Here is a 14,542-nt window from a genome sequence, read left to right as displayed (position 1 = left end):
ATGTAGTTCTCTGTCTTTTCTACTCTACCTGGAATCCAAGAGCTGCAGTGATATTTGCCAGCTCCTACAGTTCATGGGCTTGAAAGGTAGCAGAATCTGCCACCCTGAAATATGCCACTTTGTCACAAGAAATCTTCAAGCTAAAGGCAATTAAGAAGAAACAGATAGAAGAAAAACTCTCTGTCCTCCATTTGGCTAAAAGCAGAACATAAATTTGTAAAGGGTGTCCCTCCTCTGCTCTTTACCAAGGGAAACAGAAGTTAATCATCAGAGACAGCACCAGCAAAATCTACACCACAGCTTTGTTCAAACCAGCTCTAAGCTACCATTTGGTTCCCCATATATTTACCTTCTACAATTTGGTTCCCTGGAAGCTCAAAGTTTTTTTTTGTTGTCTTTTCATGTGTCTAAAAATTCATTCTTTTATTAAGATGTTATATAAGTCCAAGTCCTAACCACCACTTTGAGTTACTCACCTCTTAAAAAAAAAAAAAAGCAAATGTAGAAAGAGGCTTTCTCTGAATGTCCCTTATCTGCCTCAAGACAGATCCTCCAAAAGGAACTTGCTGGCCATAAATCCCTTCCCTTGGAGCTTCTTGAACCAGAAAGATGGGCTCTTATTACAGGAGAAGGGGTACTATATATATCCAGACAGGCTTTGTCACAAACTATCATGCCTCTCCTCTGTTCTTCTAAGTGCCTGTTCATGTTTCCTGAAAATCAGTTACTGTCTCCTAAAAGGCCTCCACCCTCCATCCTTCATACCTTTCTCCATTAAGATGGTATTTAATCCTGAATACTAAGCCACCTCAGAGAGTTACTCATTTTTCCCCTGGGTATTCTCATATATACAAGAAGTATTACATGCTTCTATACTTCTGTTTGTTTTTCTTTTGTTAATCTTTTTTACAGGGGTCTCAGCTATGAACTCAGAAGGGTGGAGAGAAAATTCCTCCCCTACACAAGCCTGTCTGTCTCTCCCGTGGCAGGGCTCAGTTACCCTGCCCACCCTTAATTCCTGGTGCTCATTTGTACCATATAATGATTCACAGGAATTCTGTGATGGGGCTTAGAGATTTAGTTTTCATGATTATGTGTAGTGACTGTCAAAATCATCAAAGTGGCATGAAGATTATTTTAAGTTAAAAACATCCAAACAAACAGCAGCTAAATTTCTTTTGCTGACACAAGCAGAGCCTCCCCAAAATACAGTTGCTGTAAATCCCCTCAGTGGGGACTTGGGGGCACAGGTTACAGCTAGAAAGGAGACTGACCCCCTGGATGAGAACAAACATCACTGACTCTCAAGCCTCCATTTGTTTCCCTAAAACCCATGTGTTTCCTCTTTTTCCTTAAAACTCCTTTCTTCCTTTACCTTTTCTTGCTAAGTTAGTATATAACCCCCTGTCCTTAGCTCTTGAGGGAGCCAGCCACTTCTTTCGTAGACTTCTGTGTGTATATGAATCAGTTCAGTTCAGTTCCGTCACTCAGTCATGTCTGACTCTTTGTGACCCCATGAATTGCAGCACGCCAGGCCTCCCTGTCCATCACCAACTCCCGGAGTTCACTCAGACTCACATCCGTTGAGTCAGTGATGCCATCCAGCCATCTCATCCTCTGTTGTCCCCTTCTCCTCCTGCCCCCAATCCCTCCCAGCATCAGAGTCTTTTCCAATGAGTCAACTCTTCGCATGAGATAGCCAAAGTACTGGAGTTTCAGCTTTAGCATCATTCCTTCCAATGAACACCCAGGGCTGATCTCCTTCAGAATGGACTGGTTGGATCTCCTTGCAGTCCAAGGGACTCTCAAGAGTCTTCTCCAACACCACAGTTCAAAAGCATCAATTCTTCGGCGCTCAGCTTTCTTCACAGTCCAACCCTCACATCCATACATGACCACTGGAAAAACCATAGCCTTGACTAGACGGACCTTTGTTGGCAAAATAAACCCTGTCTTTTCTCCTGTTAATCTGTCTTTTGTTAGTCAAGTCACAGGCCACCCAACCATTGCAACCTAAGATGGTAATGGAAAAGTTTTCCTCCCAACACATGATACTAATATTTTCTAGAAACTGTTATTTATAACGTTGATATCACATGGGGAAATGCCTTAAGTGCATTGAATATTATTGAAGTGGATGATTTTGGGGGGGAATGGGGGAGGGTAGAAATGAGGATAAAGTATGAAGGGAGACAAAAATGAGTTGGTAAGGATCCATCACCTAAGTCATAGTATTAATTCAGTCTTTCTACTTGGGGATAGAGGAGGTACTGAGAGGAAACATACCAAAATATGTTATTCTTAGATGGTAGAATGAACGCTGACCTATTTGTTCCCTCCACTTTTCTGTATTTTCTGAACATTTTATAATCAATTTGTTTTCATTATCAACACTTGAAAATGTTTTTCTACTACTTGATACAGGTCATACCCCAGTACCGTTTCCCCAATTGCTTCTGTCAGCTGCCTTCCACTTCTTACCTCACTGTCTCTTCTGGACAGACAGACACACACACACACACACACACACACACACACACAGGCAGTTACAGAATTCCTATCCATATCTCAGCTTGTGCCTGGGTCAGTAGAAAGCATCAGTTGTCTCTCTCCTTTCTTCCAGAATGACCACCTAGTTTTAGGACTGTCCTTGGCTTCCCAGAATAACTAACCTCTGCCCTTTTACCTTGCCCTGCTCTGTGGGTCTGCCTGGATTCCTGGTATCAGCCTTCCTCAGTGTCTCAACCTGGTGCTACCCCATGGTATAGGGTTGAGTAGTGTATCCACCAAATTCACATCCTTCTTAGCACTTCAAAATGGTATCTTATTTGGAAATAGTTTTTGCAGTTATAATTAGTTAAAGTCCTACTGGAATAGAGTGGGCCTTTAATACAAAATGATTGGTCTTTATTGAAAATCCTAAGGGAAATCAATCCTGAATATTCATTGGAAGGACTTATGCTGAAGCTGAAGCTCTGATACTTTGGCCACCTTAAAGTGAAGAGCCAACTCATTGGAAAAGACCCTGATGCTGGGAAAGATTGAAGGGAAGAGAAGGGGGCAACAGAGGAGATGGTTGAATGGCATCACTGACTCAATGGACATGAATGTGAGCAAATTCCAGCAGATAGTGAAGGACAGGGAAGGCTGGTGTGCTGCAGTCCATGGGGTTGCAAAGAGTCAGACATGACTGAGTGACTGAACAACAGAAATGTCCTTAGAAGAAGAGGGTAAGAGGCACAGAAACACACAGAGAGATCACTATGTGACCACAAAGGCAGAGATTGGAGTGACGTGTCTTTCAGCGAAGGATTGCCAAGGAAGCACCTGTTGTACCCTGGAGGCTTCAGAGTGAGCAGGGACCCTGCCAACACCTTGGTTTTGGACCCCTAGCCTCCAGCACTGTAAGAAAATAAATTTCTGTTGTTTTTAAGTCACCACATTTGTGGTGCTTTGTTTCCGCAGTCCTGGGAGACTAATATATCCACCTAGACTCAACTGGGAGTTTGCCAGGGAAGGTTCCTCATCTGCAGGGAGGTCTCATCTGCCCCCAGCATCCTCCTGGCCTGGTAATCCCAACATCCAGAGCCATGGAGGACAACAGGAGAGGTCTCCTGCGTACCTTTATTTATGCTGAAACCAGCTCCAGTTGAGCATTAATCAGACATGAGATTAGACATTTTCTCTGCTTTTATGCAGCATACACAGGGAGAAAGATGTTTTCCGAATCTAGAAAACACAATGGAAAGGTTACAGTCCAGTGGAATCCTTTTTATATGGGGCTGTCACCTCTGAGTCCACTTTGCTCTGTGCTGGCCGTGCAGTGAATAGTTCGGCCAAGCAGGGGGCACATGCCCCTCTGCACCTCCAGAGTTCAAGGTAGAAAGTCAGACTTCTCATCCCTCTCCTACGCTCCTGCTACTTCACAGGGCCTCCACCTTGGAGGAGAAAAGGAGAGCAGGCTGTATTCTCCCTTCCCTCCCTATGCCTCTCGAGAGAGCAGAGAGGTCCCAGGGACAGAAGAAGCTCCCAGGAGCTCCTAGACAAGAAAGCGGTCCTGGAAACAGCCAGGAGCCTTCACCTTCTCTGACTGTGCTGTTGCTCCAGCTCCAGGGAGTCACCTGCAGGCTGAGATGTGCTGGTCCCTCTGCCACTCCCCCCTCACCCCCTCCTGTCCACCTTCCTTCCTGTCCATCCTTCAAGTCTTGTCCCCTCCCAGCCATTTGGTATACTAGTGCACCAGGCAGAGTGTACGACCTGCTGAAATGTTCAGATAGCTCCCCATTCACCCTACGGTGAATTGAAGTCCAGCTTCTTACCAAGGCTGCCAAGTGGGAAGGCCATGGCCAAGGGGTTCTTCAGCACCTATGTCACCTGCTGTCTCTTGTGTTTCCTCCCCATGACAGGCAGCTACTCAGAGTTCTCTCCACAGGCCTCTCTTTTCCCTCTCTGCTCTGGGTTTTTTCATGTACAGCTGCTGTGCCTGGAACCATCTCCCCCCTTCCCTGCTGTCTGTTTATGTCTCCCATACCCTCCATTTTCATTTAAATATTGTCATCTCTGAGAAATCTTTAAGCACATGCACACCCGCACACAGAGTCAGCTGTCCCACTAAGGCAACGCTTTGCAAATTGCTCTTTTACTGCTTAGCACTCAGCATGATTTGTAAAGCTCTGTTTGTGTGAGTACATGAAGAACGCCTGTCTCCTCTGCTAGACTATGAGGTCCTGAGGGCAGGAACTTCATCTTTTCATCATTGCATTCCAGCACCCAACCCAGAGCCTGGCTCATACTAGAGGCTTAATTAAGTATTTGCTGCATGAATGCTGAATTTTCAGATAGCTCTGTCACTCGGGTCCATCCAGTTCTGACATTCTGTGGGTCTACAGGCCTTATTTTCATCCACCCTCCTGACATAAGAGTTTCCACATTTATTCTGCATGTGAATTTGCTGCTAGAAAAACACATGCCTCCCTGTTGATGGTGTGTGCAGCACACTTGATTGGTTTTGCCCTATCGTGATTAATTTATATACAGAATTTAACTTTTTTCCAGAGAAAAGCCCTACATTTTCATCATTTCATTTTGATGCAATTTGTGCTACTGCTCATTGACTGATATCCTCCAAGAACTGCCGTCATTTTTTCTGTATCTCTGATATTTCAGACTGATAGTTGCACTTGTATAGGAAATGATTTTTTCCCAGTTTTTTTTTTTTTCGTGTGTGTGTAGTGATGAATCTTCCACAGAGATATTTTTCAAAAAACAATCTCTGTCTGTACTTGGCAGGAGCTCTGCCTGCCCATTTCCTCCCTTCCCCTCCTTTGCAGCCTCTGTCTTTTCTGCGCGCATTGCTTCTTTTCACAGCAGTACTGTAGCAGTATGCCGGGCATCTTCAATTTCAGTGGTCTGCATTTTTCCAATTGGAAGATACTCTCTTGCCCTTTTTTTAATCATAGAGCTCACACAGACAGCTTGTACTCTGGGCTTGGGGAGGGAGGCTTAGCAGAAATCAGGAAGACCCTCTGAATAGAGGAGGTGTTGAAGCTTAAGTTGTGTTTATTGGGAAGAAAAGTTGCAGTGCTAAAAATCCAGTGGGCTTTGAGGAACAAAGTGGGATTGCCCATTGCCATGTATGGGGAAAATTATGTACTTACTATGGGTCAGGTCCTCTGCAAAGAATTTTGTATTCTTCATCTCATTTAGTCTTCACCAACTCCCTCAGAGGTCATTAGTCATTAGTTCACTCACTGACTCTATTTATTTGTTTACTGAACTAGTATTTACTGAGTACCTGATACATGCCAGGAACTCCTGGAAGCTGAGTGGGATGAGGCATTGAAAGCTCTTAATAATGGGATGAATCGAGATGTCATTTACAGAGATTAGGGTAAGGGCAAGTGTTGGGGTCGGGAAGACATGTTGCAATTCTTCTCTAACACCTGTTGCCTCCCCCCAGCCTCATTTTCAAATAAGAATACTACTAATAAATGCCCAAGATTGTATGATTGCTGGGAGATGACTCTGACCCGGAACCCAGGTCATTTCTGATCCCAGAGCCATCCTCTATGTTCTTCCATAGCTTTGAGAAAATGAAGCATGGCTGTTCTGGGTGCTCACCCAAAGCCTGTCCCCTATCCTTGTCCTGTCTTCATCTAGCAGAGTGGCCTCCTGTATCCCATCTGAATACCAGTCACCCTGCTGACTCTGTCTCCCTGTATTTTAGAGGCTAATACTCTTGGCATAACGAGCAGAAGCGGAAAGTTGTGACCAATGAAAACTTGTCATTAAAGGACACATTAATTAGTTCATTTTCCTGCGATAACTCATTAATGAATGCTCTGGTGAAAGTGCTCCTCCAGACACTTAGATAGAAAAATAGACAAAGACAAGGCTGACATGGGCAGAATCATTTCTGTCTCTCCTCCTGAAATAAGTCAATCCCTGGATCTTTCTCTCAGGTATGGAGACCAACAACATGTGATCTGACCGCCTTTTACCTGTGTGTGTGTAGTGAGGGGCTTCCATTACCGTTCGTCACCTGACATCTGTGATCTGTCTCTTCTCTGCTTACATTCTGCGTCTCAGATGCTCAAGCAGAGGGCTGGGCTGGCGCAGTCACACCCCTGAGGGTCTTTGGATGATATATAAGTGACTGCTTTGAGGGGTTTCTGCCCGATTCTCTTCAACAACGATGACAACCACTCACTTTTAAGACCTGCAGCTTTCACAGCTTAAAAATATTTTCCCAAAGGAAAAGGAAACAATTTTCAAGTCATTTCCTTCCTTTTAAGCAGGCATTTGTTTATACTACCAGCCAAGGTTTCAGGCTTCAAGGAAATGTATTTTCCTAGGATGTTGGTCTATAACATTTAAAAATATTAGAAACATTCAAAGCACATGAGAAACAGATTCTACCGGAGGCTGGGGGCAGTGGGTTTGTTGACCTTTCGGTACTGCCCCAGACCCAGAGTAGGCCTTTACTCCAGCTCCCTGGCTCCAGACTCCAGACTCCAAATGTGTTCCACAATATCAAGTCACTCCTTCCCCTCCTCTTCCCTCTTCCATTTTGATAAGTTTGCAAGCAGACTGCAAACTGTCATCTCAACATCTTTACCTTCCACAATGGGATCTCACTAGAGATCGTAGCAGGTGGCAAATTGGTCCGATTTATCATTATTTGCATTTTTAATTTGTGGTATTTTAGGCCCGAAGAGGTTTTTTTTTTTTTTTTTTTTAAATGGGTCTTAAAATGGCAACGCAAACATTGATACATAATTCATTATCTATTTCTCATAATACATGTCGTTAACAACCCATCGACAAACAGAAAAATCATCAACACTTTAAGCAAGATGAAGTTACAGCTTTAGCTTTCTTGTCCCCCTACTCTTCTCCTCTGTGGTGTCTGAGAATAAACTGCTTGTCACTGAAGCACAGTTTACAGCCTTGAAAAGCCTTCTAAGTTGGAGCTTGTTTTTACTCAGGATGACCAAATCTTAAATACCTAGGGTAAAGTGTTTGTTGGGCTTCCAGTTTCTTGACTTGTGAACATTGAATACTTTTCCAATTTAAGCAAAAGGTGAGAAAACAAGAAGACTATCTCTAGTCCCCATTCTGCTTTCTCTTTCCTTCCAAAGCCCTAAATATCCCTCTATAGTATTGCCTAGGATATTGGTCTATAAAATTTGTAGCACTTTATAGCACTTTGCTTGTAGCACTTTGCTTCCTCATCCCCTTCCTATCCCCACTAGATGTTGCTGTCCGCATGACTCTTAAGTTGGAAGAAAGGGTAACATCTGTAATCCTTTTGAAACAACATCTCTATGTATAAACAACTCATATAGACAGAATGCCCAGGAATTTGACTGAGAAGACATCAGCATAATATAGGAGACCCTGAGCATTTTTATCAGGATGAGAATCCAAGCAGGAGAAACCCAACAAGGCTAAGTCAAGAGCAGTATAAAGACCTTATTGTGTTCTTGGTGACAGAAGCTGTAACTCAGCTGAGATAGGCAAATCTCTTATTACTCCATGCTAATCCAGGTACCTTTACACGGAGGCCATTCCATCAGGATGAAACACCTCTGAAAAGCCCATCCGATAGATTTCCTTCTTTTCTCTCCTACCGTGTAGATAAATCAGTGAACCAAACATCATTTGTGGGCTGTGCCTCCCAGATGCCACATGTTCTGTACTGTGTGGTAAGACCAGGAAAACACTCTCTGCCCTCCAGGAGTTTAGTGGTCACTGACACCAGATGGTGCAGCCTAGGATTGGTCTTCACTTATTTAATGTGTTAAGTTTTATCCTTTCAGCCACCTTGTAGCCTTTAGAGCGTCCCCGTTTCTCCAGGTCCATCAGATACCTCTGTGAAATCTATAGGTGTTAGAAGAGTTTAAATCATTGATAGAAGTAATCACTTGCTTCATCAGTGAAATGATTATTTCACTGAAATTCGTAGGGTTTCCTTTATTCAAATATTTATGGAGTGCTTTACTAGATTACTAGGCACCATTCATGGCATTAGGAAGGCCTTACTGGCCATGTCAAGTTTTGATATCTTTCTAGACCCAAGAAGATTAGAAAGACATAAGAAAATCGGTGTATAATTCCTACACTAAAAATAATGGCTTGCAGGAAGACATCTGACTCCAGCCAGAATTTACTGGAGACCTTGACATTGGCTATACTTCTTGCTAATGACTAAACTTTCTTCTGGTGATAAATTAAAAAGACGCTAGAAACAATAGCTTGGGCAACCAGATCCAGGTTTCATGCGTGCTATTTTCTAGTCAGGAAGAGTCACTCCCAGAATGAGTGTTTTAGAGGATCTGGAGGATGACTTAGGTCATCTCTAGTGAGAACCTGAGAGCTTTTTCACACCATTGATGGCTTTGGGTCATCTCCATGACACATGGTCCCGCTAAAGTGGAAGAGACTCTTGAAGAGTGCATTTGAGAACACATTCTTTTTTCTTTTTTTGTGACTTGACTTCCCTCTTACTAATAAGCTGCTCTCTTCTCTGAGAGGATTCATGATGTCAGGAATGCACATACAAGGATAGCTGAATAAGTAATAAAGTTCTAAAGGAACACTTATGTTAATTTATAAGGCACCATTTGTTGACAATCTGAAAGACATTATTTCAAACAAAGGTAACTTGGGGGATGTTAATAGCCATCAAATGCATTTATCATTGCTCTTATTCATTGCATTGTAGAACAGATTTGTCATCATGGTAGTCATGTTCTTAATTGTACATGATTTTCACAATTTACTTGTTAAATCAGAATATCATAGTGGATGCTTTCAACAAACTTCCAGTTTTAGATATTGAATATACTAAAATATGCTAGACTCTGGGTTTTAGTAAAGAAAACAAATGGTTCAGATGTACTTCCAAGTGTTAGTCTAGCATCATTTTATTTAATAAAGCTGGCACGCTCCCAGATTCCAGATAAGCAGAGAACTGTGGCATTATCCATATAATCTGATCCAAAAAATTAAATTGTTTTTTTCTTGGGCAGAAAAATCTAAGTTAATTGTCTTAGCCATTTCTTTGAAATGCTTGTGTGAATTTAGTCTGAAGCCTAGGGAACAAGCAAAATTCCACTAAGCTTCCTTGGGACATCACTGACCTTATTGCTGGTAGATGGTTTATTGTATAGGAACAAGGATTTGAGAGGCAATAACTGCATTCCTTGGGAGTTTCTTTGGTTAATTTCCACATCTACACATGCCAAGTCTCTCTAGATGAGGCTATGTATGTTACAGGATTTATGGAAGTGGCTCCAGTTCAGTAGATGGATCCAAGATAAGGGGACAGATGGAGTAAAATTAGTTTAATTATAGGATTTTTCATCTATTCATAATTTGCAGAGCCCTGCGGCTTCCTGTAGGCCTGGTGGTCTGTGCCTGACTGTGAGTGATCCCGTTCCTACAGAGAGGCTTCACTGGCCTCATGCATGCACAACTAAATGTCCTTCTCTTCAGTCTCAGTGTCTCATACCCCAAATCCTCTAACTCATGTTACTACCAGTCAAGTAAATTTCCAAAACCCTAGCTTTCATTTCAGTCTCCTAATCACAAACTTTCAGCAGCTCACCATTTCTAGGAGGATAATATCCAAACTGCTCAGCTTGATACACAGAGCCCTCTGAGATATGCCCACTCATCTCTTCAGCCTTCCTCCTGCGTGCCCCTAGAGGAAGTCTTTATTGTAGTCACATGGAGCTTCTCATCAGTCCCCTGCCTGCTATGGGCCATTCTCGCCCTTGCCTCCACTTTCCTCCTCTGAATGCCTGTATCTCTCTCACCACTGATTCAGTTCTTCCTGCTCATTAAAGCCCAGCTCAGTTCTGTTTCTTTTGAGATCTCTCTGAACAACATGGTCCATGGGGCCTCCTTTGCTGTGAGTTGGTGCCCACTCTTGGGCACTAATTGTGTCCCAGGCAGGGGCAACTCTTGTACTGACATCCTGTTTGGACAATGAACTTTTTTCCTGCCAGTGACATCTTGTGCCAGCTTCATTGTCCGCCCCACATGTGACACTTTTTTGCTTGCTTCATGGCATCATAGGCTCTGATTGAATGACAGGATGAGAAATTATGAGCCCAGTTGTAATTTCTTCTCTTTCAGTCACACCTCTGCATTGGAAGGTATCTTTCAGATAGAAACAAGTGAAACTCTGAGAAACAATGTATGAAAAGGGGTTTGACTCATAACTTCCTGGAATGGCTAAGAGCTGGCTCTGGGGTCTGAGTACCTAGATTAGAACAATGGTTTTACCATTTATCTGCTTTATGTTATGTCTCTACCTCTGTGCCCTCATATAAAATGGGCACAATAATGGTACCCATACCAATGGTCATTGAGGTGGTTAAACATCATATAGGTAAGGAAGTTAGTGCTTGGCACATAGTACGTGTCCACTAAATATTCACTCTTAATTTACTAGTAAACTGTTAAAAGAATTAGGTCCCAGTTTTCTCTTTCGGGAGGAATGTCCATTGACAGTAAAAGTGCAGGACCACTATTGAATAATGAACTTTGGAGATGGGTCTCCATCCCTTGGGCTGACCTGGTAGTTCTAAGTGTTCTCAGGGGGCTTGACAAGGGCCCACCTACTGAGATGACAAGTCCAACTCTACAGAGAGAGTTTCATTTTTATTTTGGTGTACTGCCTCCTCAGCCCTTTGACATAACTGTAAGCCTTTTTCAATTCAGCAAGCTATTGCTATTGACTCTAGGATCAACACAGTCCAGGATGGGTTAGAGATATGAACAAGACAAATGAAAAGTGACAAATGTAAACTTGGCGAGACAATCAAGAAGTCCAAGACCTGGACTAGGAAACAATGAAAAGTATTGTAGACATTCCCTTTCTGAGCTGCCTGGGACAGAGCTGGGGCATTTACACCAGAACCACAGTGTAACCTTCCCTGTGCCCTGCAAGTCTCTTAACTGTGTGGATTTGTGTTTGTCAATATGTCACCTAATGGGGCTGCTTTTCCATCAGGTCTATATCTGCCACAGGTTGAGGAAGTTCCATTCCTCCCCAGGAGCCTGAACGGGAGAGACCCTGAGTTAGACAGATCGGCAGACAGCCCACGTGGCTCCTGGACACACCCAGAAGAGCCCACTGGGCTATCTGCCGGCAGGGTGGGAAGTGGGAGAGTTACCTTGAATTCAGTCTCAATGTTGGCTAGTCTGGCTAGCTCGTTGCTGAGCTCCAGAGCGGTGAGGACTGGGTCTTCGCTGGACAGGGACAAGTACGCAGCACTCGCTAGTCCCTTGTAGGCATTCATGCGAGAGCGCGAGTGGCTGAAGGAGTCCTTCCTCTGCTTCTCGGTGCACTCATTGCACTTGCAGAAGTAGTCGTGGGGCCGCTCGATGCGGGCGCCCTTGAGCAGGAGGATGTGCACGATCTCGTACTCCTGGCAGTGGGCCGCCAGGATGATGGGTGTGATGTCGTGCGAAAAGCGCGTGCCGTCCTCGTCGTAAGCGTAGAAGTCGTCGTCGCGCAGCTCCTGCTCCAGCGGGCTGAGCGCCAGGCGCTGGCCCTGCGCGAAGGCCGGGTGGCTGAGGATGGCCTCTACGATGCGCACGTAGCCCTTGCTGATGGCCAGCAGCAGCGCGTCCCCCACCCGCGCCAGGTTCTCCTTCTTGAGCAGCAGCTCTGTGACCTCCAGGTGCTCGTTGCCCACGGCCAGCTGCAGCGCGTTCTGCCCCATGTAGTCCACGCAGTTGAAGTTGAGGGTCTTGGACTCCTCCAGCATTTTCCTGACCACTGGGATGTTGCCATACTCGGCGGAGTCCAGGAAGCGCTCCTCCTCTGGCGTTAGGCTCGTGCCCTTCTCGTTAAACATGTAGGCAGGACCCCTGATGGCCTGGCGGCGGCCCTTTTCTCTCAGTGTCGTGTGCCGGCGCTGCATGTTTTTGAAGGTGCTGCTCCCAAACCTGTGGGGTGACAAGGCAGAGATGCTAGTTACTCTCCTAGGATCCTACGGTTCCCCAGGGAGCAGAGCAAACAGACATCCTTGAGATGAAAAAGAAAGTCATAATTGGAATATTTTGAGAAGTTATGAAATCTTATTAGAAAATATTGACCTAGCACTGAGATTAAGACAAACTGAACAACCTGAACTGTTCTTATACTAATGGAAGAGTATTGGTTTAGTTACCCAGAAGTCTATTCTCCTTCAGTGGAGAAGTGTCTAAAGAGCTGAAATGTGGGTTCAGGGCAAGCTAAGGGTGGAGGTAGAGAGGGTGGGGTCATGATGTGGCTGAAACAGGCTAACAACTGTTTTATTTCCATTTGTGCAAAGTTGAGAATGTCACTTAACTTCTCTGTGCTTTAGCACTGTGCTTTTCTGTGCTTTTACCAATATAACATGGATAACTTTTTGTGTGCCATAAAGTCGGTAGGAGGATTAAGTGAGGTAGCATGCTTGTAGAAAGTACTCAGTCCATGTTGGTCCCCTTCACTTGTTGGTGTGCCCACTTCTTCAGGGCTTCTGCCATAGAAATGGCCACCATGGATACTAAGGCCTTTGCTTCAGGTGTGTTACCCCAGTTGAGCTCCTGCACTATGACAAAACTGCAGCAACACACAGGCGTGGCCACACCTCTGTTTCAGTCCTCTACTGTATTGGGATGTGCTTTCTTCTCATCCCCATGAAGCCTGAGCACCTACCAAAGGTCACGGTGTTGCATGGAGTGGGCCTAGACTCATTGCAGCTTACTGATGGCCACTGATGCAGCCTGCCTGAGGAAATTCAGCTGTAGTTTCTGGATTTTTATATGGATAGAGAAGCAGCTTAGTTTATATGCTGGGTTTATTTCTAACGTGTTGTTCTTCCCCATTGTGGCACAGTGTAGACGTTAATACAATACTATTAGTAGTAGTCAACATTTATTAAGCCCTTCTGATATGCCAGGAACTGTACTAAGAGGTTTATATACTTCACATATACTGCCTGTGGAATTTTTGTATCGATTGTAGGTACTATTATTATCCTTATCTTGGATGACCATCTTGAGACAAGTGAGGCTGAGAGATAGGCTTTCAAGTTAGAAGATCAAGAGTAGGCATCCTGGCTCCACCTGTTGCCAGCCTTGTGATTCTGGACAAGTTACCTACTCTTTAGTTTGTTGGGGTTTTAAAATGGCAGAATGGAGAAAATAATAGCCGGATATCCCGTCTCTAGTTCACCTTGGCTGCTCGAGCAGGTCCCCAGTTCAAGATGCTTTAACTATAAAATAGAGAGTCTGGACCAGGTGTTCCCTAACTTGAACCTCTCAAACTATTTATTCTCCAGTTGGCCCTACCCATATTTTTTCGTCTTCTCCCGCTCATATTATTCAAATAATATTAGCATGTGTGCATTTCAATAAGAAAGTTTCTGTTCTAAAGAGTACATACTTGGGGATTGGTTTTGAACTATTTCCCATGTTCCCAATTGTCTTTTTGTTATTGGTCATGTCTCGATGCATTAAGAGTACTCAGTATTTCATTTAAGTCATCTGTAAAAGATAAAAATAATCACAGAGGATGGTTTTTAAATTATACTTAGTGTTTTGAGATTTAAAAAAAATGTAGTGCCATTCAGTTTTGTGATTTTTAAAAATTTGGGCTCTATTTAGTTTTCTGCTAATTTTACCTTTTGACATGCTCTAGTTTTAGCTCTTCTGGGGGGCCCAAATCTGGTGGTAAGCAGAGACTTGAGGTCAGACTGTACTCTGATCATGCTTAGGCCTGAGTCACGCTTCTTGGGAGAAGCTGCTAAACTATTCAGTGGAACAGCTTCTTTATCTGCAAAAAAGTGAAAGCAATAATGATGGGCAGCTCCCTCAAAAGGCAACTGTGGATGATAAATCCTGATGGAGTGCTCCTTGCTTCTTTAGGAAGAACTTTCTGAACTGCCATCCACTCTTCTAAAGTGCACGTTGATAAAAGATTTCTGGGGAAAATGTTCTCAAAATTCAACTTTATGAGCTCCTTCTTAGCTCATTTCTCTCAACAATGCCATCATCC

The 14,542-nt window shown here is 43.8% G+C and overlaps 1 protein-coding gene across 1 annotated transcript in view; it reads right to left on the bottom strand.

Moving 5' to 3' along the window:
- TRPC7 (transient receptor potential cation channel subfamily C member 7) overlaps window positions 1-13,989 on the bottom strand; it is a 144,123-nt gene extending 130,134 nt beyond the window's left edge. The window contains exons 1-2 of the mRNA XM_044948711.2: window positions 13,931-13,989; window positions 11,688-12,465 (exon numbers count right to left, since the gene is read on the bottom strand). Coding sequence (XP_044804646.1) covers window positions 11,688-12,465; window positions 13,931-13,989 — 837 coding nt within the window. The remainder of the gene's footprint in view (window positions 1-11,687; window positions 12,466-13,930) is intronic.
- Between the last annotated feature and the right edge of the window lie 553 nt (window positions 13,990-14,542).

Source organism: Bubalus bubalis, chromosome 9 (genome assembly GCF_019923935.1).
Source record: "Bubalus bubalis isolate 160015118507 breed Murrah chromosome 9, NDDB_SH_1, whole genome shotgun sequence".
NCBI classification, from domain to species: domain Eukaryota; kingdom Metazoa; phylum Chordata; class Mammalia; order Artiodactyla; family Bovidae; genus Bubalus; species Bubalus bubalis.
Note: the sequence above shows the minus strand (reverse complement) of the source record. Positions and strands in the feature narration are given on the sequence as shown.